The following is a 26,898-nucleotide window of genomic DNA, read 5'->3' on the forward strand; positions in this document are numbered from 1 at the left end:
TAACTAGTTCATAGAAAGATTGTACCTATGATTTGACTTTAGAACAAACTGGACTAATAGATTTTGGTAAAATCATGAGCTGGTGTTTTAAAGTGCAGAAAGTCATATTTTTCTTAGTTTACATATCTCTTTTTAAATTGGAAGGTAAAATGAGTTTGGAACATTGTATCTATTTGGATCTAAACTTCCCAAGCTTCTTGATGAAACTCAGACTTTTTTTCCCCCATTTCTAAATCTTTTACTTTAGTAGTACTTGTGTGTTTATTATTTTTGGCAAAGTGAGATAGGATACCTTTTAGTTGCTCTGACCAAAACAAGATAGCATGTTCTGGAGGTTTACTTCTTTGTAAGTAAATGTTCACTTGCATGTAGCTATCTTGAGAGTCTGAACATTCTTTATTCTTTGAAAAGATTCTGCTTTTTTTGGGCAAAATTCAAATAATTAAAGGTAAAAAAGAATTATTAAGATTCTCTGTTTCTCTCTTTGTACAGATCAGACTCCTTAATATGGGGACTATGGCACTGGACTTATTTTATCACTAAGGCAATCAACAGAGGGCCCAAGTCTGGGAAACTTAGATGAAAGCATCAAAATGTTCTTATTTAAGAGTGAAAGCAGTTTTGCAACTCAGAGTTTTTCTGCCAGGGTTGGTCTTGAATGGAAGTCCTCCCCACCAACTCCCTAGCTCTAGGACACGGCACTTTACTACTCTTAGATAATGATCTAAATTTCTCTGGATCTTGGAGTACCTCGTTCTCCCATCAAAATCTCTTGGATCTAGACCTGCAACTTGTACTGGATGCTGACATCAAGTCTTCACTTTCTGGGGCCACCCTGGGCCTCACCAGCCTTGATGCTACTGTGTGCTAGTGTGCTGTGGTCTAAGCACACCTTAGTTTATGACATGTCAACAGACTGTCTACATCATTGAAGTCTACAAATCCTGAGATAAGAATGGGCCTAATCATCCCATTATTGATTCATTCTAAGTTATTTTATGATTCAAAAGAAATTACTTCACAGAGGGCTCCATATCATGACTCTTTTTACATCTACCAGTCTCATGGGAGATGTTAAAAGCTTGTGCCCTAAGCCAGCCAGGATATTTGGTAACCCAACCAAGATGTAAATTGCTAGACTTCCTATAGTCTCAATTCCCTGTCTCCCATCTGTATCAAAGAGACCTGGACATTTTTGCAAGTACAAAAATATAAAAATACAAAGTACAAATTGATATATATATATATATATATATATATATATATATATATATATATATAATTATCACATATATAAAATTACCCATTTTCTCCCTTATCAGTTATTTTTTTAAAGATTTTATTTATTTATTCATGAGAAACACAGAAAGAGAGGCAGGGACATAGGCAGAGGGAGAAGCAGGCTCCCCGCAAGGAACCCAATGTGGGACTTGATCCTAGGACCCCGGGATCACACCCTGAGCCAAAGGCAGATGCTCAACCGTTGAGCCACCCAGGCTTCCCCCTTATTAGTTATTAAATGCATTTTAAAATGTAGCAAAAAGATATTGAAGGGATGCCTGGGTGGCTCAGCAGTTGGGTGCCTGCCTTTGGCCCAGGGCATTGATCCTAGAGACCTGGGATCGAGTCCTGCGTCGGGCTCCCTGCATGAAGCCTGCTTCTCCCTCTGCCTGTGTCTCTGCCTCTCTCTCTGTGTGTCTCTCATAATTAAATAAATAAAATGTTTTTAAAAAAAGATATTGAAAATTACCTATTTAATCAGTAATGAATAAAAACAATGAATGTATGGATAAATTATTAACAAGACTGACTTTAAATTTGCTATCAGTTTTGGTTTCTAACACTGAAGACACTGAATCTCTTTGAGGTAGGCATTTGCTCTGGGACAAAGGAATGGCAGCCAGCATCACTCCCCTTTCCTGTTCTCTCCTTCTTCCACATAAAGGTGAAACACAAGGGCGAAGTCTGGAGCGTTAGCAGCTATGTTGTACTTATGAAGCAAAAGATCTGAGGGTAAAAGCCAACAGTCTAAAAATGTCAGAGTGGAAATACAAAAAAGGCTTGGTCTTTGATGGCATCATTACATAACTAGCTGGATCAGTGCCAGTAACTTCCCACCTCAGGGCTCCTTGTTTTGTGAGAAAAATAAACCTCTATTTCTTTAATCCTCTATTAGGTCTTCTGTGCGTCATAGGTGAATGTGGAAAAAAGTTTACTTCTAGTGGTCACATGATATTAGAACTCAAAGTTATTCCTGAACATTTTGAATGTTAAAGTAATACATTAATAGCCTTTATTGGTGACATAGACTGAAGTTTATTTTAGACTTATTATAAACTATTATATATACACTTAGCTAGGACAATAACTTAATTATGTAGTTTGACTTCAAAATGGATAGCAGCTTGTGGACACATCCGCTATGTATGACCTTTTCTCTAGAGAAAACATTCATCTCTATCAGTAGAGCATCGTTAACATGAGCTAGTCGTTGAGACACATAAAAAGCCTCCGGAGATCAGACTGGATATCGCAATTATATTGCTGAAACAGAATTCAACTTGCAAATATAATTATCCTTGGTTGTTAGAATGATTATTTTTCATTTCAAGTCTAGTCTGGTCTCTAGGACTTAAAAGTGAGATGAAGAGTCAGAAAGAGGGTTTGGACAATCAGGCCATGCATGACAAAAAGCAAAAAAGGCTGGGGTTGGTTAGTACTGATAGGAGAGTATGGAACACTTAAAACTAGCCTTCAGATCTATTAAAGGATACTGTTGAGAAAATGAAAGCCAGCTGTTCTCCATCTTTTATGATGAAAACCTCAAATCAAGTGGGCTTATGCTTTTGCATCTGGGAATCAGATTAGCTAAAAAGAACTCCCTCTTGGAAGGTGAATATTGAATATTCCTTCTGGGATTGAATATTTGGGTAAGATTTAGATCTCACTCTCTGGAGGCAGTGGCTTAAATTTAATTCTGGGACTCCAGAAACAAAACAAAACAAAAAAAGATAATTAAATTCTGAGTCTCCTTATATCCTTTGTTAATAAACAAATAAACAGATATGCACAGGATGGGGTCTCCTGTGGTCCCCCACCCCACCCAACAATGCTTGTCATTTACTCTTTAGGGACAACCATGGCCGTAGGCGAGAAGCCAGAAGGCCAAAGTCTCCGTAGGTAGAGGACAGGCCTGGAGCCTTTTGGCTTTCTGCCAGCCCCTAGAGACCTTCCTCCTTACCTCAGGTAGGAGGCAAAGCAGCTCCCAGTGGATGACGATGTCTGGAATTCATTAAACAAAAACCCGAGCTTTACTGTTCTCTCTTTGTACTCATTCTCATCTACAAGAGGATGAAGTCTGTGTGGTCCTGCCCAAAGGCAGTGGTGAGGACTGACAAATTTCTCTAGGAGGTTGGTTCTATGATTTCATCAATGTGCATAATGTGTAAGCTCTAGGTTATTTTCCTCTAAGTAAACCTTTCCCAGGACAAACCTTTTCCAGAGCAAACATCTTCCTGGGAAAGGAAAGCAAAATATTCCTTCTCTTATAAAATGTTCATGTGCCACGCAAGTCTTTAAAAGCATAAGAGTGCCTGGGTTCCAGTGGACGTCAGTGCACCTGGACTAGAGTATAGAATATGGCAGCTAACTGGCGCCATCTGGAGGGAAAGAGGCATCTGAACCAAAAAGCACAATTTGAAAACCTAACTATAAGGTTCTAGAGACATAAATCTAAACATTATAGGACATTTTCCTAAAAAATGGAATTTCCTGCTCCTTTTCTCCTGCCTTCTCTGAAAGCACCTGGGCTTATCATAAGGAGGCTGGGACTCATGTTCACACAGGACCTCAATTTAAACTTGACATCTCTCTCCCATTTAGGCTATGCACTCAGTCATGGGACTTTATTGTAAAGTGTCACTCTCACCACCAATTGGCACCACCTGTGCCATGTTAATCATATTTGAAATAAATATTGGGATTATATTGTGTCACAAAGTGTCAGCCACTGATAATTTCTTTTTAAAAATATTTAAATTCAATTTGCCAATATATAGTATAAACACCCAGTACTCATCTCATCATGTGCTTCCTTAATGCCTGTCACTCAGTTACCCCATCCCCCCACCTCCCCTTATGCAACTCTTTGGTCCTCTGAGTTAGGAATCTCTCTGGTTTGTCTTCCTCTCTAATTTTTCATCACTCAGTTTCCCTCCTTCCCTTATGGTCCCTTGCACTATTTCTTATATTCCACATATGAGTGAGACCATATGATAATTATCTTTCTCCAACTGACTTATTTCACTCAGCATAATACCTTCCAGTTCCTGCCCTCTCCTCTCCCCCTGATGGCGTGTGCTCGTCCGTTGATATCTGTGTACTCCGAAAAGGGGGAATCATCTGGCAAAGATGTTACCTTGCCTGCTGTGTTTAAAGCTCCCATTCAACCTGATATCGTGAATTTTGTTCACACCAACTTGCGCAAAAACAACAGACAGCCATATGCTGTCAGTGAATTAGCAGGTCATCAAACCAGTGCTGAGTCTTGGGTACTGGCAGAGCCGTGGCTCGAATTCCCAGAGTTCGAGGTGGTGGGACTCACCATTCTGGCCAGGGTGCTTTTGGAAATATGTGTCATGGAGGCCGCATGTTTGCACCAACCAAAACCTGGCAACCGGTGGCACCGTAGAGTGAACACAACACAAAAACGATATGCCATCTGCTCTGCCCTGGCTGCCTCAGTCTTACCAGCACTGGTCATGTCTAAAAGTCATTGTATTAAGGAAGTTCCTGAACTTCCTTTGGTGGTTGAAGATAAAGTTGAAGGCTACAAGAAGACCAAGGAGGCAGTTTTGCTTCTTAAGAAACTTAAAGCCTGGAATGATATCAAAAAGGTCTATGCCTCTCAGCGAATGAGAGCTGGCAAAGGCAAAATGAGAAACCGTCATTGTATCTAGAGCAGGGGACCCTGCATCATCTACAATGAAGACAATGGTATCATCAAGGCCTTCAGAAACATCCCTGGAATTACTTTACTTAATGTAAGCAAACCGAACATTCTGAAACTTGCTCCTGGTGGGCATGTGGGACGTTTCTGCATTTGGACTGAAAGTGCCTTCCGCAAGTTAGACGATCTGTATGGCACTTGGCGTAAGGCTGCCTCCCTCAAGAGTAACTACAACCTTCCCGTGCATAAGATGCTTAATATAGACCTTAGCAGAATCTTGAAAAGCCCAGAGATCCAAAGGGCCCTCCGAGCACCATGCAAGAAGATTCATCATAGAGTCCTGAAGAAGAATCCACTGAAGAACCTAAGAATCATGTTGAAGCTAAACCCGTATGCAAAGACCATGCACCGGAACACCATTCTTCGCCAGGCCAAGAATCACAAACTCTGGATGGATAAGATGGCAGCAGCCTTAGAAGCCAAATCAGATGAGAAGGGGGTTCCAGGCAAGAAGTCCATGGAAGGGAAGAAAGGAAAGAAGGCTGTTGGTGTGAAAAAGCCAAAGAAACCTTTGGTAGGAAAAAAGGCTGCAGCTACCAACAAACCAGCAGCTGACAAGAAACCTGCCGAAAAGAAACCTACCATGGAAGAGAAGAAGCCTGCTGCCTAAAAACTTATATTTGTTTATTCTATAAAAGTCAATCACTTTGGACAGCTAATTTTAAATAAAGATCTGATCAAAAAAAAAAATACCTTCCAGTTCCAACCACATTGAAGTAAATGGTAGGTATTCATCCTTTCTGATGGCTGAGTAATACTCCACATCTTCTTTATCCATTCATCTGTCAAAGGATATTTCAGCTCCTTCCAGAGTTTGGCTGTTATGAACATTGTTGCTATGAACATTGGGGTACAGATGTCCCAGTGTTTCACTACATCAGTATCTTTGGGGTAAATACCCAGTAGTGCAATTGTTGGGTCGCAGGGTAGCTCTATTTTTAACTTCTTGAGGAACCTCCACACTGTTTTCCAGATTGGCTGCACCTGCTTGCATTCCCACCAACAGTGCAAGAGGGTTCCCCTTTCTCTGCATCCTTACAAACATTTGTTGTTTTCTGTCTTGTTAATTGTAGCTATTCTCACTGGTGTAAAGAACCACTGATAATTTCCACCAAAATCACCTGGGCATTTCATAAAACTGCAGATGTATTAGGCTTTCTGAAAATGAATTTCTTTCACACTTCATTAGAATTATTACTGGGAGGAAGTAAAACGTGTTTTTTATTTTATCCAACATATATATGGCACCATTATGGGTTAGGCACTGTTCTAAGCACTTAACAAATATTAATGTACTGATGTATTAGGTCTTCTCAACAACTCTAGGAACCTAGGTGTCATTATTATCCATCCTTGACTGATTAGGAAACCAAGATGCAGGAAGGTTAAGTAATTGGCCCAAAGTTACAAGGCTAGTAAGCATATGACTGATTCAGGCTTTTTTCTTTGTTTGTTTATAGAAAACACTTCTGGGCAGCCTGGGTGGCTCAGCAGTTTAGCGCAGCCTTCTGCCCAGGGCATGATCCTAGAGACCCAGGATCGAGTCCCACATTGGGCTCTCTGCATGGGGCCTGCTTCTCTCTCTGCCTGTGTCTCTGCCACTGTCTCTCATGAATAAATAAATAGGATCTTTAAAAAAATAAAGAAAACACTTCCATTTTGGCTTTTATGTATTTTTAGTATATTTTTCCTGTTTACATCCAAAAATAGAAAATATGAATATAACTATAGTTGGGTAATGAATGTGGTCTGATATATTAGGAAATGTCCTCATTGCTTTGAATAAAGAGAAAGAGCAAAAAAGTCACAGTAATTAAGAGATACTAAATATTTACTATATGCTCTTAAAACTGTAAAAAAAATAGGTTAAAAACAAAATAATAAGGGTACCTGGATGCCTCAGTTAAGTGGCTGCCTTTGGCTCAGGTCATGATCCCAGGGTCCTGGGATAGAGCCCCACTTTGGGCTCCCTGCTGAGCAGGGAGCCTGCTTCTCCCTCTCCTTTTGCAGCTCCCCCTTTTTGTGCTCTCTCACTCTCTCTGTCAAACAAATAAAATATTTTTTTTAAAAAGCAAAAGAACAGAAAAAGATATGCCATGTTAATATTAATCAAAAGAAAACTAGCTTGTCTATATGATAATCAGACAAAGTAGATTTCAAAGTAAAGAAGGTCATTTTATAATGATAAATACGCCCATTCATCAAGAAGATTCAATAACTTTAAATGTTTTCAAACCTAACAACAAAGATTCAAAATACATGAAGCAAAAACTGACTGAATTGATGGGAGAAATAGGTTAACCTACAGTTTCAAAGAGGTCAACACATCTCTCTCAATAATTGATAGAACAAGCAGACAGAAAACCAGTGAAGATACAGAAAACTTGAATAATACAATCAACCAGCTTGACCTAATTGACATTAATAGAACTACCCATTCAACAGTAGCAGAATATACATGTTTTTCAAATGTATATGGAATATTTGCTTGGCTAGATTATACTATGAACCATTAAACATGTATCAATAAGTTTAAAAGAATTAAAATCATACATAGCATATTCTCTTTCCACATGGAACTATAGTAGAAATCAACAATAGAAAGATAACTACTGGGCAGTCTGGGTGGCTCAGTGGTTTAGCACCGCCTTCAGCCCAAGGCTTGATCCTGGAGACCCAGGATCGAGTCCCACATCGGGCTCCCTGCATGGAGCCTGCTACTCCCTCTGCCTGTCTCTGCCTCTCTCTCTCTCTCTCTGTGTCTCTCGTGAATAAATAAAATCTTTAGAAAAAAAAATGAAAAGCTCTGGAATAGCTTTAAAAAAAAAAGATAACTACTGTGAAAATATATAAAATCAAAGGAAATTAGATAACATGTGAATCAAAGAAGAATCAAAAAGGAAATTAGAAGCATTTTGAGTTGAATAAAAATTAAAACATAACACATTGTAATTAGTGGCAATCTGCCTGAGTGGTATTTTGAAGGAAACTGGCAGTACTAAATTCTTTTTTTTTTTTTTAAGTTAGTTAGTTATGACACAGAGAGGCAGAGACACAGGCAGAGGGAGAAGCAGGCTCCCTGTGGGTAGCTCCATGTGGGACTGTTTCCCCAGACTCCAGGATCACGCCCTGAGCTGAAGGCAAGTGCTAAACCACTGAACCATCCAGGCATTCCTACTAAATTCTTTTATTAGAAAAGAAGAAAAGTCTCAAAGCTGTGACTTTAGCTTGCATTTTAACAAATTAAGGGAGAAAGAAGGTAAATTAAACCCAAAGTAGGCAAAAGACACGAACCGATAAATATTATGGTAGAAATCAGTAAAATAGGAAACAAAAAACAACAAAGAACATAAATCAACCTAAAAGCCCATTCTTTGAAACCAATAAAATTGATAAACGTCTAGCCAGACTCATCAGGAAAAGCAAGAGAATATATAGGTGGTATAACTACAGAATTTATAGGTATTAAAAGGATAATAAAGAAATTATTAATTACTTTATGCCAAAAAATTAGACCACTTAAACAAAGTGAACAAATTACTTGAAAGATGTAAACTAGGGGCATCTGGGTGGCTCAGTCAGTTAAGCATTTTCCTTCACCTCAGGTCATGATCCCAGGGTCCTGGGATCAAGCCCTGCATGGGGCTCCCTGCTCAGCAGAGAGCCGCCTTCTTCTTCTCCCTCTGCCCCTGCTCATGTGCTCTATCTCTTTCTCACTCTGTCTCTCAAATAAATAAATAAATAAAATCTTTTTTTTAGAGATGTAAATTGCCACAGATCACTAAAGAAGAAATAGATAAGCTAAAAACCATAACGGCATTTAAAATATGGAAAAGTGTAATTTAATGCCATCCTGCAAAGGAAACTCTAGGCCCAAATGGTTACACTGGTAAATTCTATCAAACATGTAAAGAGGTAATAATACCAATTCTACAAAAATTCTTCCAGAAAATTATAAAGAGGAGATTTTTCCCAATTCATTCTATAAGGCTACCATTATTCTGATACCAAATCTAGATAAAGACACTAGAAGAAAACTATAGCTGATTTCCTTCATGAACATGGATGTCAAAATTCTAAACAAAATATTAATGAATCTAATTAACAGCATATAAAAGGATAATATACCATGAACAAGTTGGTTTTGTCCTAGGAATGCAAAGTTGATTTAATATTAAAAGTAAATAAGTCAATGTAATATGATAAAAAATAATTTACCATATTAACAAATAAAGGCAGAAAAATCATATGCTTATTTCAATAGACACAGAAAAAGCATCTGATAAAATCTAACTTCTATTTCTGATGAAAAACTCATAGCAAATTGGGAATGGCAGGAATTTAGTCAGGTAAGGGGTATCTTTGAAAAATATTAGCTAACATTATACTCACTGACAAGACTGATTGCTTTCCTCCTATGTTTAGGAATAAGAAAAAACGGGTGTCCACTTATACCACTTCTTTTCAGTATTGTAATGGGAGTTCTGAACCAGCACACTAAGCAAGAAAAAGAAGTAACATCTAGATTAAAAAGGAGGAAGCAAAACTGTTTTCATTTGAAAATAGCAGATTTCTATGCAGAAAATCTGAGGGAATCTACAAAATAGCTCCTAGAAGTAATAAATGAGATTAACTATGTATCAAGATATATGATTGATGTGCAGAAATCAGTTGCATTTCAATATTCCAGCAAAGAACAATTGAACGTTAAAAAATAATGCTATTGGGACGCCTTGGTGACTCAGTGGTTGAGCGTCTGTCTGCCTTCGGCTCAGGGCATGATCCCAGTCCAGGGATGGGGTCTCACATCGGGCTCCCTGTGAGGAACCTGCTTCTCCCTCTGCCTCTCTCTGTCTCATGAATAAAATAAAATAAAATCTTTTTAAAAAGTAATGCTATATACAATAGCACTAAAATTATTAAATACTTAAAGAAAAACCTGGCAAAAGATATTCAACACACGATATTCAAAATTATGAAGTATTGCTAAAAGATATTAAAGAAGGCCCAAATAAATAAGGAATTCATGTGTGGGAAGACTTAATATAGTTAAGACATTACTTCTCTTCAAAGTGAACCATAGATTCAATGCAATCCCAATCAAAATCCCCACACAATTTTTTTGTAGAAATTGATGGGCTGATTCCAAAATTCATATTAAAATGTAAGGGACCTAGAAGAGTAAAAACAATTGAAAAAGAATAACAAAACTAGAAAGCTAACATTATCTTAAGATATAATAAAGCTCTAGTAGTCAAGACAATATGATATTGGTGTAAAGATACACAGATCAGCAAAACAGAGAGCCAAGAAATAGGTCCATACATATATGATCACTGATTTTTGACAAAGGTAGTAAGATTATTCACTGGAGGAAGGATAGTGTTTTCAACAAATGCTGCTGGAACAATTAATTATCCATATGGAAAGACATGAAGGCAGGAAGGGGAGGGAGGAAGGAAGAAGGGGAGGGAGGAAGGAAGAAGGGGAGGGAGCAAGAAAGGGAGGAATGGATGGACGAAAAAGAAAGGAAGAATGGAGGAAGGAACAGAGAAAGGAAAGAAGGAAGGAAGGAGGGATGCTGAAAGAGAAACACACACAAACTTTGATCCGTTCCTTTTACATTTTACCATATACAAACATTAACTCAAAATGTATCATAGACATAGATAATATAAAATTGTAAAATTTCTACAAGAAACAATAAAAGAAAAATTTTTAATTTTGGATTAGGCAAGAATTTCTCAGATATAGCACCAAAACCACAAACTATACAAGAAAAAAATTGATAAGTTGGATTTTATCAAAATTAAAAACTTCTATTTTTTGCAAACACTGTTAAGACAATGAAAAGTGGCAGACTAGTTGCTAGTTTGCAAATTTTGTATCTGTAGGTCATTTATCTGATAAAGGATTTATATCCAGAGTACAGAAAAAAAAATCTCAAAACCTAATAATACAAAAACAACCAGCCCAATAACAAATGGACAAAAGATTTGAACAGATATTTCATCAGAAAAGACAGAAGGATGACAAATAAGCACATGATAATATGCTCATCATCATAGGCTTCAGGGAATTGAAAATTAAAGTGAGATACCACTACACATCCTTTAGAATGACCAACACTTTAAAGACTGATCATACCAAGTGTTGGCCAGAATGTAAAGGAACTGGAATTCTCATACACCACTGGTGGGAATGTAAAATTATAAAATTCCTTTGGAAAACAGTCTGGCAACCTCTTAAAAACTTATGCACCTGGCGCAGCCCTGGTGGCTCAGTAGTTTAGCACCATCTTCAGCCCAGAGACTGATCCTGTAGACCCCAGATCGGATCGAGTCCCACGTTGGGCTCCCTGCATGGACCCTGCTTCACTCTCTGCCTGTGTCTCTGCCTCTCTCTCTCTGTGTCTCCCATGAATAAATAAATAAAATCTTAAAAAAAAATTTATGCACCATATGATCCAGTCATTTCAATTCTAGGTATTTGCCCAAGAGGAAATAAAGCACATGTCCATACAAAGATGTATACATGAATGCTCATATCATCTATATTAATCTTCCATTGTTGCATAATAAATTGCCACAAATTTAACAACTTAAAAACAACACACATTAAAAAAAAAAACCACATTTATTATCTTGTAGTCCAGGCATGGCCTAGCTAGGTACTCAGGATCTCACAAAGCTTAAGTCAAGGCATTGGCCATGCTGCACTCCTTTCTGGGAGTCAGGTCTTTTCCAAACTCACACAGTTCCTGAAGATTCAATTTCTTTCTTTTGTTTTTTTTTTTTTTTATAAATTCATTTTTTATTGGTGTTCAAAAGATTCAGTTTCTTGCAGTTGCCTACAACTGCAAGGTCCCCCCCCCTTTTTTTTTTGCTGGTGGTCACGTAGGGGCTGGCGGTCACGCAGGTCACTCTCAGCTCCTAGAGGTTGCAGGCAGTTCCTGGCCATGCAGCCTTTTTTAGAATATGACAGCTTATGTCCTCACAGCCATCAGAAGAATCTCTGTCTGCTAAGATGGAATCTTAGATAATGTAACATAATGACAGGAGTGACTATCAAATCACCTTTGTCATATTCCATTGGCTAAAAAGAAATCATGGGGAGGGGATCATACAAGGGCATGATTCACTGTTAGTCATCTGCAGGTGGATCTGCCACACCAGCTTTTATATTTGTAATATCTCAAGTTGGAAATAACTCAAATGCTCATCAACAGGTGAATTGATAAGCAAACTGTGGTATATTTGTACAGTGGAATACACGGCAATAAAGATAAATGAATGATATATACAAAACACGAATCAATTTCAAAATAATGCTGAGTGAAAGAAACTGGGCAAAACCAAGTATTTACAGTATGATGCCATTTACATAAAAATGTAAAAAATTCACAATAATCTATAATGACAGAGAGCATATCAGTGATTGCCTGGGAATGAGAAGTGAAGGCAGGAAGTGCCACAAAGAGGTATGAGAAAACTTTGAGGAGTGGTAGATTGGTTCACATTCTTAATATTAGTGATAATTACATGAGTGTCAGAACTTACCAAATTGTACCCTTTAAATATTTCAATTTACTGTATGTCAATCATACCTCACTAAACCTGTTTTTAAAAAGCTAGCATCTTCTTCCAGAATCAACTCTTTCAAGATATTCCTGCTTGTTAATAAAAGCTTCCCTTTTTATTAATTTTGAATTCATTGATGTGCAAATTTTTCAAGTTTATTTTTTAACAGCAGATTCTATGACAGTAATACAGGAGCATTTTCTTAATTCAGAATTTTAATTATGTACATAAATAGCAACATGAGAACCAGGAGTTCTAATGCTGGACATTATCTCTAGGTGAAAGGATTTCCGATTAGTCCACTGGTAGTATGGTATCACCCAAGATAACAAAGAAGCCTGGTATAGTTTTTCCTGAAGAAGAAAGCCAATTTACTACATTCAGTACTGACTTCTCTGCCATTTTTCTGTAGAAAATGCATGGATTTTCCAATGTTTACCTATAACTGATTAAAATGGGCAGAGCATGGAGCATTCTACTTATTTCCAAGTGAATTCTTCACATTTCCTGGCTTTTGAAAGTTCTCCTTCCACATATCTTCTACGACTATGTATTACAGGAGCATTTGTATAAGGTGGAGAAATTGTGGCAACTGTTGGAATGTGAGTCCTACATTATGAAATATCTCTAAGATGTAGTCTGATTGGATTATACCTTCAAGGTTTTGTGGAAGAGTCAGATGGGCAAACAGAAAATTTCAATATAATATAACTGCATATACATATACACATATGAAGAGAGAGGAAGAGAGAGAGAGAGAGAGAGAGAGAGAGAGAGAGAGAGGCTGAGACTTAGCTCACCCTGGGGTGAGTCTGTGGCACATAGAGAAGGTTTTGTGGAAATCATGAATAGAGTTTTAGGAGATGAATAGGAGTTTGCCAAGCGAGGAAGGGAAAAGGCATTCTAGACAGAGAAAGTGGCAAAAGCCAAGGTAACATGTGGAGAGGTAAACGGAGTTTGGTAACATTAGACACAATGTGGGAAGTTGTGGTGGATGCGGTTGGAGAGTGTGAGTGAGGGCTGACATGAAGGGCACGATGACCTGGACATTATCTATTAGGCAGAGATTCTCTGAAGAATCTTAGGAAAGTGAATGATGTCATTAAAGAAAAGTATAATCCCATCTGTTGATTAAAAGGGCTTCATAATACAAAGTAATGGTAAGAACAGGAATGAGAAGATGGATTTGAGACATCTAAAAGGTAATATTGCAAGTCTTCTGGTCATAAGACCATAAGACCTTCTGGTGATCAACTGGTCATAAGTGAAGGAGAGAAGTCTATAGCAATCCCCAAGTTTTTATCTTGTGATCATTTCATTAACTGAAAAAGAAACACAGAGGCAGAGGGTGGAAACAGAGAAATGAGTTTAAACCAGGCATGTTGGGGATCCCTGGGTGGTGCAGCGGTTTGGCGCCTGCCTTTGGCCCAGGGCGCAATCCTGAGGACCCGGGATCGAGTCCCACGTCGGACTCCCGGTGCGTGGAGCCTGCTTCTCCCTCTGTCTGTGTCTCTGCCTCACTCTCTCTCTCTCTGTGACTATCATAAATAAATAAAAATTTATTAAAAATAAATAAATAAATAAATAAATAAATCAATAAATAAACCAGGCGTGTTGGGCGGACCGTGTGCCCTGGGCGGCAGCTGGTCCATGGTCCCAGGGCAGCTGCGGCCCACTCATAAAAAAATAAATAAATAAAATAAATAAACCAGGCATGTTGAGTTTCAGATGCATGGGGACATGGAAGTGAAGATGCTTTTTAAGGCAGGGAGATAAAAGGTCCAAGGATGACAATATGTGTGGGAGGTAAAACTCTGACAATGGCAACATTTTCCAAGAAAAATATGTAGAGAAAGGCATTGAGCTGGAACCCAAAAGAGCCTTTTACCAAGGGTCAGAGGTGGAAGGGAAATTCCTATTGAGGACCCAGAATGAATGGCCAGAGGTATAGTAAAGCTAAGTAAACAAACTATCCTGTTCTACTGATGAATGTCTCTATTTCAAAAATTTGCTCCCTACCCCTCCTTCACCCCTCATCCACTTTTACCCCCAGGTCTTCTGGTTGCAGGAAAAGAAAGCAACAAACTTCTTTGTCCTGAAAGAAAAGGATTAAATGGAAAGAATAAAATACAATATATGACAGCTGATCTCAAGGAAATATTTTTAGTTGACTGTCATGGTCCTTTTGGGTTTAATTTCTTGGTGATTGCTATATATCTGTTGACAATCTACATTGTTATGTTTGTCCTCCTATAAAACCATGAGAGAAGGGTCAGAGGCCCAGCCTCCATCAGTATGACTATCAGCAAAATGCATCTTTTGACAACATTCTATGATTTCGCTGAGTTATGGGATGGGCCATTCACAATGGCACTTTTTATTGGGTATAAAAATAACTCTAATTGTTATCAAGTTGGATGGGATCGTGAAGCTCTTCACTGTATTTTGGCATTGACAAAAGGAGGGGAAAATCTGAAATAGCTGCTAGAATTTTGTGGTTGTGGTTGGGGAGGATAATAAAAATGTCAGGCACTACGATCACTTAGGGCCTTATTGTCTGAACTATGCCAGGCAGACTTGAAAACATCTAGCTAGCCAGGGTAGCCCAGACACATATAACAACTTCTTTCTTTTTCACAGGAAGCAAAATCCATTTCCTTAGAAATGAGGGCGAGATCTATTTAACAACTAGATCCAGGGTCAGGCATCTATGTCTCTATATAGATATACATATTTATATGTCTACACATGTAGGGTGTTTGTGGGAAGAGCTGTTTGTGGGCATCAAAATGAGCCTCTTCAAAGGTGAAGCAATAAACATTAACAGAGAGAGACAGAAGTGATCGATAATATTGACTATAGCTTAGAGGTCCTGTAAGATAAGACTGCCATTGAGTTTTCACAATACAGAAGTCTCTAGTGATCCTAGTGAATTTTAAACAAGTAATATAAGCAGAAGATAGATTTTATCATCTGGAATGCAAATGTGAGGTGAACCAAAGAAATAAAGGTGGCAAATGAGGGAGGTGGCGGCGGCGGGGGGCGCCATGGCTGAGGGTTCCGCCGGGAGAGGTACCTGAGGCGCGTTTGTCCCCGCGTGGCGGCTCCCCAAGCCGGGCTGAGGGCTGAGGGCTGAGGCCGTCCCCGTCCAGGCGAATGTAAGAACCGACGACGGTGAGCCCGACAGCGCGGCGAACTAGGGCAACACGGGCCGGGCCGGTAGCCAGCGTGGCCGGCTCTCCTCACGCCCTGGCGGCCGCGGCGGCCTGGTTTCCCCCGAGCGCCCTCAGCCGGACGACCCCGGCCCCGCGCGTCGTCGGCCTCTTCTCCCTCACACGTTAACGGAGGAGCCGGAGCCTCAGCCCCGGGAAAGCGACGCCCCCACTGGTTCGTGAGGCAGCTTCCCGGGAGTGCGATCAGAGACTCAGGCCGCCGGGCTTGGCTCCAAATGCCCCCCCTCCCCCAAAGCGAGTCTCGGATCCTTGGGCGACGGTGACCCCACGTGACCGCGGTCGCCACAGCTGAAGCTCTCATGGTTAAGTCGCCCCTGGTCGCGGCACCGAACACCGATGAGCGTTTTCTCCCCAAGGTGTCTCAGTCAATGCTTGGGCCTGTCCTTTTTTAAAACCAAAGCGGTTTCTAATAGTTCACTTGTGGTTCGGTGCGTGAGAGTCCTGGCCACTGAACGTCAGCCGTCTGAAGGTAGGGACTGCGTCTTGGTCGTTGTGGCCGACCTCTTGTGTAGTGGGCCAGGTTTTGTGTCGAGTCAGCGTCTGAACTGTTTGGTCAAAGAACTGTTCTAGAACCACTAACCCAGCGTCTTAAAAACTGTTCTGAAACCACTAACGGAATCTCCTTTCTCCTGCAAAAGGGCCCAATGCTGCCTGAGAAATCCAATCAGGATTAATCCAATCCTGAGAAACTGCATCTGAAAAAAAAAACCCTGCCTATGTATGTCTGCAATATCCGCTTGGATCCCTCGGGTTATTGGGGGATGGAGAGTCTTCAGCACTGTTAACAGTAATGCCGTCAGTTGAGGAGATGGCTTCTTTGCAAAGAAAAGGGCTGCAGGCAAGGATTCTCAGCTCTGAAGAAGAGGAGAAATTGAAAAGAGATCAAGCTTTGGTGTCCGATTTTAAGCAGCAAAAACTGGAAAAAGAGGCTCAGAAGAACTGGGACCTTTTTTTACAAAAGAAATAGTACTAACTTCTTCAAAGATAGACACTGGACCACCCGAGAGTTTGAGGATCTCAGATCATGTAGAGAATTTGAAGATCAAAAATTGACTATACTTGAAGCTGGCTGCGGTGTTGGGAACTGTTTATTCCCATTTTTGGAAGATCAGAATATCTTTGCTTATGCCTGTGATTTTTTTCCAAGAGCAGTTGAATATGTCAAGCAAAATCCTTTATATGACTCAGAAAGACACAAGGTGTTCCAGTGTGATCTAACCAAAGATGACCTTCTGGAACATGTGCCCCCAGAATCTATGGATGTTGTCATGTTGATATTTGTACTCTCTGCTGTTCACCCTGATAAGATGCACCTTGTCTTACAAAATATTTACCAGGTATTGAAACCAGGCAAAAGTGTCTTGTTTCGTGACTATGGGCTGTATGATCACACCATGCTTAGGTTTAAAGCTGGCAGCAAACTTGGGGAAAACTTTTATGCTAGACAAGATGGAATAAGATCATATTTTTTTACTGATGAATTCCTGGCTCGGCTCTTTACGGACACAGATTACGAAGAAGTGGTGAATGAGGGCAGCCCGGGTGGCTCAGTGGTTTAGCAACACCTTTGGCCCAGGGCCTGATCCTGGACACCCTGGATCGAGTCCCATGTCAGGCTCTCTGCCTGGAGCCTGCTTCTCCCTCTGCCTGTGTCTCTGCCTGCCTTTCTCTCTCTCTCACATGAATAAATAAAATCTTAAAAAAAAAAAAAAAGAAGTGGTGAATGAGTATGTGTTTTGTGAGACGGTGAACAAAAAAGAAGGCCTGTGTGTGCTAAGGGATTTTCCTTCAGAGTAAATTCCGAAAGTGTCCTAAGAACCCAACTCCATGACCATGGGCTGAGCCACAAATTGTGACATTTCATGAGGTTGACATTTGTGCCTCTGCTTGAAGAGGAAAGTTTAAAGCCACTATTTTGTATATTTTTATATCTCAACTTTTAAAATGAGTATATATAATTTTTATATTAAAAATAGCAAGTGGAAAAAAAAACGATGGCAAATGATAGACTATTGCCAGTAAACGTAACTGAGAAAATATGAATAATATAGCATTTGTTTTTGTTTTTTAAAGATTTTATTTTTCTCTACACCCAATTTGGGGCTTAAACTTACAACCCTGAGGTCAAGAGTCCCATACTCCACCAACTAACCCGGCCAGATTTCCCTGAATAACATAGTACTGAGGGAAGTAGGAAGTATAGGGTCAAAGGTGGAGACGTATTTTAAAATAGGAGAGACCTGAGGACAGTTGCAGATTGAGGCAATGCAGCAAAAAGAGAGGGAGAAAATAAAGATACGAGATTATGAGGGGATAAGGTCAGAGAGGAAACAATGTGTTTTCTTGGGAGAAAACAGAAGAGGAACACTGGTGGATGGATGACATCTCATCCCTTAAATATGGAGGAAACATGACACTAAACCAGGCAGATGTAGATAACTGTAAAGATCGTAGATAACTGTAAAGATCCTTCTTCTCCTTGGTTAATGTCCAGCCTCTGAAGCTCCTTAGTGCTCTCCTCCTATCCTAGCCTCTTTCCGACTCATTTCCTGCCCCTCCTGCAAAAACTTGCATCCCATAGCCTAATAACTGTGGGTGTAATACCAGTGATTGAAATGCCACAATGAATACCCCTAATTTGGTTAACTTATCTTCAAACAATGAAATAGAGCTCAAAAAATTCAAAGAAACATTCACTGATTTGTACTTATATTTCTAATTTGTACTTAAAGTGAAAGCATGAGACCAACTTGAAAAAAATGGAATCCAAGTTCCAAAGTTGCTTTAACAAGTTGAGCTGTGGTTGAGGCTGTTTATTTTTTAAATCCTGCAGCATCAGTCTTAGTCTTCTAAAATGTTTGTATTAAGAGTGTTGGTCCAGGTGACCAGGTCTTCCACTTCTTCTTCCCATGACTCACTCTCATTACCACCATCTGGTAAAGCTACACTCTTCCACCTCTCATTTGTTCTACCAGTCTTCATGACACTATCCATTTCAGTTTGTGTATCAGCAAAATTTTCAACTATAAGAGGAAATATAAAAGAAATTAACAGACATGGCAGGGAACACAATAAAAAAAAGATGCATTCCTGCAATTATACTAGTGCCTAAGATTGTGTAGTGAATGCAAGCAACCTTTACAACTCTCTAAATTGCACATTTTGCAATTAATTTGTCATAAATCATTCTTTCCATTATGGTCTATCTTTTTATGCTTTGTTAGTTCATTCATTTAACGTTATTTACTGAGTCCCCACTAAGTGCCAGTAAGCATATGAGGGAAACAGTGTCTGTGAGTGCTTCAGCAGCACAAGAGTGGAATCGTTGGGTCTAAGTGAAAACAGGCTTAGATTTTGACAAAGGAGGGGCAGTTTGCTGAACAGAGAAGGGTAAAGAGGGAAGGTATGAGCAGTCTACACTAAGGACACAGCATCTACTAAGGCACAAAGGTAGAAGAGGACTTGACAGATTTGGAAGTAATTAGAGTTGACACATCAGCATTTATGCTGTGCCAGCTGCTGTGCTAAGTAGTCTATTTGGATAATATTATTTAACCTAGATATGATCCTTGTGACAGGCAGGTATTGCTATCCTTATTTTACAGATGAGGAAATTGAGACCAAGCGACCTACAGTAACTTGTCCAAGGACATTTAGCTACTAAGAATTCATCACAGGTTCATCAGATCCCAAATCCCTTTGTTAAACTGGAGAGTTTGGTGGGGTTGGCTAGTTAAACTGAGGCAGGATTAAGGAAGCCTCCTATATCATACAAAGAAGATTCATCTTTTTTATATAGGTCTTGTAAACAGGGAAATAAACTAATTATATTTTAAGGGGAGAATATAGATACCATATCCATATTGCTCAATATTTCTACTCAACATGGGGAACTTGTTTTCTAGGAATGTTTAACCCTAATTGGCACTATTTGTTTTGCTACCTCAATGACCTTGTTGCATTTTCCTCCCTTCTGCACAATTACCACCGAATTCATTGTCTACTAAGGGATCCAGGACAAATTCTGTTGTCTCATGCATTCATTTCCCTAATTACCTATCAAATAAACCTTATAATATTCATTGCCTTCTAGTCATGCTATGGACAAGGGTGATGAGTGAATTGTTCTCCTGGTCTCTTTGTTTTATAGATAGATTTATAGAGAGCTATGAGCTTAGACAATAGCCATTATCCTGGGAGAATCTTGAGGTCTCCAATGATTGAATTTTTAGTTTTCTATTTTAATATTAATTTCTAGCTTTCATTAACTTAAATGTAAATTCTGTCTTTCCCTTGAGAAAATCTACTTTATTTTCTATGAACACATCATTGATCAACTAATTCCAGCTCTTTCTAACCATGTGTAGGCTGTTCTGAATTTACATGTTTTTGGGTACAAGAGATGCAGAGCCCAATTCACACCAGTCTAAACAATAGGCAAATGTCTTATCTTACAGAAGAGGAAAGTCAGAGGTAGGGCAGGATTGAATGATCCAGTGACTCAACAATATCATGAAGGACCAGTTCTTTCCACTGCTCTGCTTTCCCATCTTTGGTGGTGTTCTCAACCTTGGGAGTCACAGCAAGAGAGCTGCAGCTGTTCTAGTATCCACATCAGACATGGCAACATCCAGAGAGAAAAAAAGCAATTTTTCTCTTCAGAGTCTCATTTTTAAGAGTAGGAAAACCTTCTCCTGAAGCCTTTAGCATACTTCCTCTCAGGCAGAATTGTGTCACATACTGCTCCTAAGCTAGTTCCTGGCAAGGGAAATGGGATTACCGTGATGGGCTGACACCAGTTGTTGGCCAGGAATAAATGTTGAGAGTCAATCACTTTGACCATTTGCCTTCTAGCTCCTGCTCTGTTAAAAAACAAAACCTAACACACACACACACACACACACACACACACAAAACCCTCCTCAGAACAATAAAAAGAAATTCTGGTTTGAGTAGCTGAGCATAATGTAAAACAAATATAAAAATGTTTCCTTATGACACAGAAAAAATATTATTTTGAACTTCCTTCTTCCAAAAAATTTTAAGTATTATAAATCCCTCCAAGAAACGTTGTATATACTGGTTGGAATCAATACAAAGGTGAGAACTCTGTTACTATGTTAACAAAATAACTTATAAAAGCATAAACACTAATTGCCATATAGTTTGTATGCCTTTCTGGGGATGGATCCTGGAAACTCTGCTTATATATATATATTTTTTAACCTGAAAATAATTTAATTGGTAAAGATATTAACATTTGTTCTGACTGATGAGTTCTGATTATTGCCAAATGATTTATTTCCATTCACTTCTGTGTCTGGGTTCAGGTAGGAAAACAGAGGCCCTATAGCTAATACAAGAATGAGGAGTTTAATATAGAAAATAGAGATTACACAGGTGTGGGTAGATGTGAGAGAGTGAAGGTCTGGAAGGCTATAGTTGGAGGACTGGAAAAGTAGTCACTACCTACTTTAGCCTGATGTGGGAAAACCAGGATTTCCTGGGGTAGTACAAGGAGCTGTACACATCTCGCCACCCAAAATGCGACAAAAATTAAGAATTGATGGAGATATCTGTGAATCCACCATATCTGTAAAGTAAGAGTTTGTGGAATTGCATGGAATTTCAGTCTAAGGAAACTATCAATTTCTCAGGAATAAAGACCTCTTCTTTCCTCCCACCTCCTCAATGTCTGGTGAATTTTTCTCAGTAGCAAACTCTGGCATGCTAAGCCCCTCTACAAAAGAGGAGCACAGAATTCATTCCTTTTTCAACAGTCATGCCTCCCTTTCAAATGCTGTATAAGTTCACTATTGCTACATGATAAAGAACCACAAAAAAAAAAAGAACCACAAAATCTCAGTGGCATACAACAATAAGCGTTTGTTCAGATCACATGTCTGCAGATCTGCCAGAGATTGGCTTATCTGGGCTGGGAATAGCTGGGAAGGTTGTCTGGGGAAGGTCAGCTCTATGGCTCTAATCTTTCTCTGCGACCACACAGGCATGTTCTTGTGACGGTGGCAGAAGTGAAAAAGAGCAAGCCAAATTGCACAAACCCTTCCCAAACTTGGCATACCACACCCACCAATATTCTACTGATCAAAACAAGTCACATGGCAAAATTCAAAGTCAGGGGTCAAGAGAGTACATTTTGCCTAGGAAATGGAACAGGATAATGATTATTTATTTTTAAAAAAAGATTTATTGGGACAAATGGGTGGCTCAGTGGTTGACCATCTGCCTTTGGCTCAGGTTGTGATCCCAGGGTCCTGGGATCAAGTCTGCATCAGGCTCCCCGTGGGGAGCCTAATTCTCCCTCTGCCTATGTCTCTGCCTCTCTGTGTCTCTCATGAATAAATAAATAAAACCTTTAAAAATATTTATTTATTTTGGGGAGAGGGTGACAGTGGGGTGAGGAGCAGAGGGAGAGAGAGAAACTCAAGCAGACAGGGCTCGATCTCACAACCCTCAGATCATGACCTGAGCTGAAATCAAGAGTCAGATGCTTAACTGACTGAGCCACCCAGGGGCCTCGCAGATAGTGAATATTTCTGAACAATAATCTAACTTACCACAACCTCTTACATATAGTTTCTCCTCTTGGCAGTAAGATTAGACACTAAATATAGTTTATTTCTTTTTCAAAGATGGCAGGCTCAGCCTGGAGATCTAATCAGTTTTTCGACATTCCGTAAAGTGTCTCTCTTCCAGCTCACCTTTCATACTTTGCTCACTCATCAAGGGTTTATTTATCTTCTTCCAGGATCAGAGATGATAAAAGCATAACAACTCTACTTCATTCTAGTATTCATTCACTCATTCATGAACACTGAATGGCTACTAGATGAAGTGCTGTGCGGTGGCAGATTGAGAGGTAGGCCTCTCTCCTCAGGAGGTCATTTTCTAAGGAGATTGGCAGTAAAGAGACTTATAGAACATAGCATGTATGGAGGACAAACTCTAAGGTGGCTCATCATGATCCCCACATTCCAGTGTTCACATCTTTATGTAAACTCCTACATTTTAAGTGTGGATGGCACCTATTACTTATTTATAATCAATAAAATATGGCAGAGGTGATGGAATCTCACTCCCATGATTACGTTACATTATATAAGACTCCATTTTCCCATCAGACTTGCCCTAAAGACTCTCCTTGCTGGCTAGATGAGGTAGGAGGCCATGTTGGAAAAGCCCACATGGCAATAAACTTCAGGCAGCCACTAGGACCTAAAGGAGCTCTTTGGCATACAGCTAGAAAGAAGCTGGGGACTCAGTCCTAAGGACAGAAGAAAATGAATTCCATTAACATCCTTAGTGAGCTTAGAGGCAACCCTTCCCCATGCAAGCCCCCAGATGACACTGCAGCCCAGCTCACACCTTGATCATAGCTTATGGGATGCCAAGCAGAGAATCCAGCTACATCATACCTGGACTCTGGGCGCACAGAAACTGTGAAACAATAAATATGTGTTTTTTAAGCTATTAAGTGTGTGGTGATTTGTTACATAGAAATAGAAAACTAGAGGTACCTGGGTGGCCCAGTTGGTTGGGTCCCGGGGGTCCTGGGATCAAGACCTGCATCGGGCTCCCCATTCTGTGGGAGCCATGAGATGGCATGACAAAAGTGCACTAATAGCCCACAGGGAAAATTTCCTTGAGAAGGCAAGTACCTTAGCTGAATCTCCAAGGATGGATGGGTACAAGAAAGGAAAGGAAGAAAGGGTGTTTCAAGTGGGAATATGAAAAAACACAGCACACTTGTCAAATTTTTTTGACATGAGGAAGGAAAATAGTCATGAGCCACTAGGTCAGTATTGTGTTTAGGGTGAGAGTCCGAGAGTGTGAAGAGATGTCACTGAAAAGGCAGACAGAGATTAGAGCATTAAGGACTTTGCCATGTCAAAGAGTATAAATTTTATCCCAAACGAAATGGAGAACAAAAGATTTTAGACTCAGAAAAACACAAGCAGATGGGAGCTGTAGAAAGAAGTCTGACAAAGCATGAACAGGAATTATTGTAATAATCAACTGAACCAAAAGATCTCTCCCTCTGGTGCAGATGTGAGCATGTCAGGAGCACAGGGATGGCAGAGGGCAGAGAGTTCATGGAAGAAGCACAGTACAGCTGGAAAAGGCAAGTTTCTTGGAGAATGGAATAGAGAAGATTGAGGCTGATAGGTCAGATAAGGAAATCTGAGTGGTACATCAAAACAAGAAGGAGGAAGAGAAGAAGAATCTGAGCCAGGGAAATGCAAGTCAGAGATAAGGCAACAGGGCTCTTGAAAAACCACTGAATAGAAGGCTGTTGCCTGTGCCTGGCATGCCTATGCTGTTGTGTTTGCAGGACAGGTATCAGGGAAATGCAAAAACTAAGACTTCTAGTACTTTCCTGTTTACAAAGAATGTTTACATATATAGAGTCACTTAGTCACAAGAATCCCATGTTAGGGCAGGATATTAGAAACAAGTATTTACTGAGCACTTTCTATGTACTCAGTACTGGTGAGGATGCAGAAACTGGTGCCTTTCTCATAACTGCATAGGCCTGGTATCTAAACCCAATGCTTTCCCCTCCATAGTTGATTTCTATTATAGGTTACCAATTCTCTTCTTGCTCAAGAAACCCCCTCAACTTATCCCAAATGGTTTTTTTTTTTTAAAGCTTTTATTTATTTGAGAGAGACGGAGAGAGCAAGAGAGCACAAGCAGAGAGAGTAGCAGAGGAAGAGGGAGAAGCAGGCTCCCCCTGATGCGAGGCTCGATCCCAGGACCCCAGGATCATGGCCTGAGACAAAGGCAGATACTTAAGGGGCTCAGCCACCCAGGAGCCCTCCAAATATTTTTTAAAACATTAATTTTAAAAAAGATCACCAAAAACAACTCAACCAACATTAGTCCTTTCTTTTCAGCCATATTGCATATATCTCTGAGTCTACAATGATCTTTAGGGATCAGTTTATTTGGAGTTTTTTTTGTTTTGAATGCTTTTATACACCTTGAAACTTACCCTTAGATTTTCAAATTGTACATTAACTTATTAAAGGGTGGTAAGCTTCAAAATGTAAATAAATGAATTTTTTCAAAGCTTCAATTCCCATATAAGTAATTTACTGAATTTATTTTGTTAGAAAGAGTTAAAGCAACCTTAAAAGGAGAACACAAGATTAGGTCTCACTGATTTCTACTTATCTGAATTTAAAAAGGATTTACATTTATTATTATGACTAATATTCTAGTGCTAAAAACAAAGCAAAACAAATAAGCTGAACTCAACTTACTTGGAGTTGGGCAGAGCTGATTTCTTTCAGTTGGATAATTGGCTTTGGAAAGCCTTCTACTTTCTCTAGCCAGCCCAGCCACAGCAGCAGCATACCTAGAATAAGAAAAAGAAGTCATCTGAATTTCCAGATGAATTCTGGGAAGTGTACATTACTTTTGAGAAAGAGAAGACAAACATATCAAATCAGACAGTCAAGCAGAGCAACGGGGTTTGATTGTGCTGACGTTCTGAGTGTTCACTAGCGTGATGGTAAACAGAAATTATTCCAGTATGTTTCCTAGCAGAGTAGTCATTAGAAAAGCAAACAAATGTGGTGTAAGATTAATACCATAAAAGTAATAAAAGCATCAACTGGTAAGGCAAGGCACATTTGTTTCCTAGAGCTTACATAACAGAGAGAGAGATAGTGAGAGAGAGAAAGAGAGCATGAGTAGGAGTGAAAGACAGAGGGAGAAGCAGGCTCCCTGTTGAGCCAGGAGCCTGATAGGACCCTGGGATCATGACCTGAGTGAAGGCAGACACTTAGAAACTAGTGTTGACATTTTCTTCACCTATTGAGATGATCATATGATTCTTCTTGCTTACTCTATTTTACATTGTCCAAATTTTTCAAATATTAAACCAAGGTTACATTCCTGGCATAAACCACACTTGGTTATGTATAATTAATTTATATTATTATTACATCTATGTTATTTACTATAATTATATATATGGGATTCAATTATCTAAAATCTTTGCATCAATGTATATGGGGTGTATTTATCTATAATGGATTTATTTTCTTTCTTTTTGGTACTGTCTTTGGTTTTGTTATTGAAGTAATGCCCATTTTATTTTGTTTCTTTTTATTAAATTTTTTTAAATTCCCAACTATTTCTTTACTTTAGAGAGAGAGAGAGAGAGAGAGAGGAAGAGAGAGAGAGTGAAAGAGAAAGAAAGCATGCAGGGGGAAGGGGCAGAGGGAAAGTCTCCTAAGCAGACTGTGCTAAGCACGAAGCCTGATGTGGGGTTCAATCTCATAACCCTGAGATCATGACCTGAGCCGAAACCAAAAGTCGGACACTTAATTGTACCACCCAGGCGCCCCATCCATTTTTTTAAATTGGATTATTTGGCTTTTTGGTGTTGAGTTGTACAAGCTTTTTTATATATATTTTGGATACTAACCCTTTATTGGATTTGTCATTTGAAAATATCTTCTTCTATTCAGTAGGTTGTCTTTTAGTTTTGTTAGTTGTTTCCTTCCTTTTCAGAAGCTTTTTATTTCCATGTAGTCCCAATATTTTTTTACTTTTATTCCCCTTGCCCCAGGAAACATATCTAGAAAAATGCTATGACCATTCAGAGAAATTATTGTCTGTGATCTCTTCTACAATTTTTATGGCTTCAGGTCTCACATTTAGGTTCTTAATCCATTTGGGCTTATTTTTTCGTATGGTGTAAGAAAGTGATCCAGTTTCATACTTTTGCATGTAGCTGTCCAGTTTTCCCACATCATTTGTTGGAGAGATCGCCTTTTTTTCATTGCATATTCTTGCCACTTTTGTCATAGATTAATTGGCCATATAATTGGGGGTTTATTTCTGGGTTCTTTATTCTGTTCCATTGATCTGTGCATCTGTTTTTATGCCTGTATCATACTGTTTTGATTACTATAGCTTTGTAATATATCTTGAAATCTGGGACTGTGATACCTCCAGTTTGGTTCTTCTTTTTCAAGACTGCTTTGGCTCTTTGGAGTCATTTGTGGTTCCATACAAATTTTAGGATTATTTGTTCTAGTTC

The 26,898-nt window shown here is 39.3% G+C and overlaps 1 protein-coding gene and 2 pseudogenes across 4 annotated transcripts in view; 2 read left to right on the forward strand and 1 right to left on the reverse strand.

Annotated features, from left to right (window-relative positions):
• The first annotated feature begins 4,336 nt into the window (after nt 1–4,336).
• LOC112907892 (large ribosomal subunit protein uL4 pseudogene) lies at nt 4,337–5,618 on the forward strand (annotated as a pseudogene).
• Nucleotides 5,619–16,622: 11,004 nt separating this feature from the next.
• On the forward strand, nt 16,623–17,710 carry LOC112907898 (tRNA N(3)-cytidine methyltransferase METTL6-like; annotated as a pseudogene).
• An 808-nt stretch (nt 17,711–18,518) lies between these two features.
• UBE2U (ubiquitin conjugating enzyme E2 U) overlaps nt 18,519–26,898 on the reverse strand; it is a 50,324-nt gene continuing 41,944 nt past the window's right edge. For all 4 annotated transcript variants that reach the window (XM_025983238.2, XM_072730720.1, XM_025983240.2 and 1 more), the window contains 2 exons: nt 25,109–25,203; nt 18,519–18,844 (listed from right to left, as the gene is read on the reverse strand). In XM_025983238.2, the coding sequence (XP_025839023.2) occupies nt 18,663–18,844; nt 25,109–25,203 (277 nt within the window). In that variant the 3' untranslated portion in view covers nt 18,519–18,662. The remainder of the gene's footprint in view (nt 18,845–25,108; nt 25,204–26,898) is intronic.

The sequence above is a fragment of the Vulpes vulpes genome, chromosome 12 (genome assembly GCF_048418805.1).
Source record: "Vulpes vulpes isolate BD-2025 chromosome 12, VulVul3, whole genome shotgun sequence".
Classification (NCBI taxonomy): domain Eukaryota; kingdom Metazoa; phylum Chordata; class Mammalia; order Carnivora; family Canidae; genus Vulpes; species Vulpes vulpes.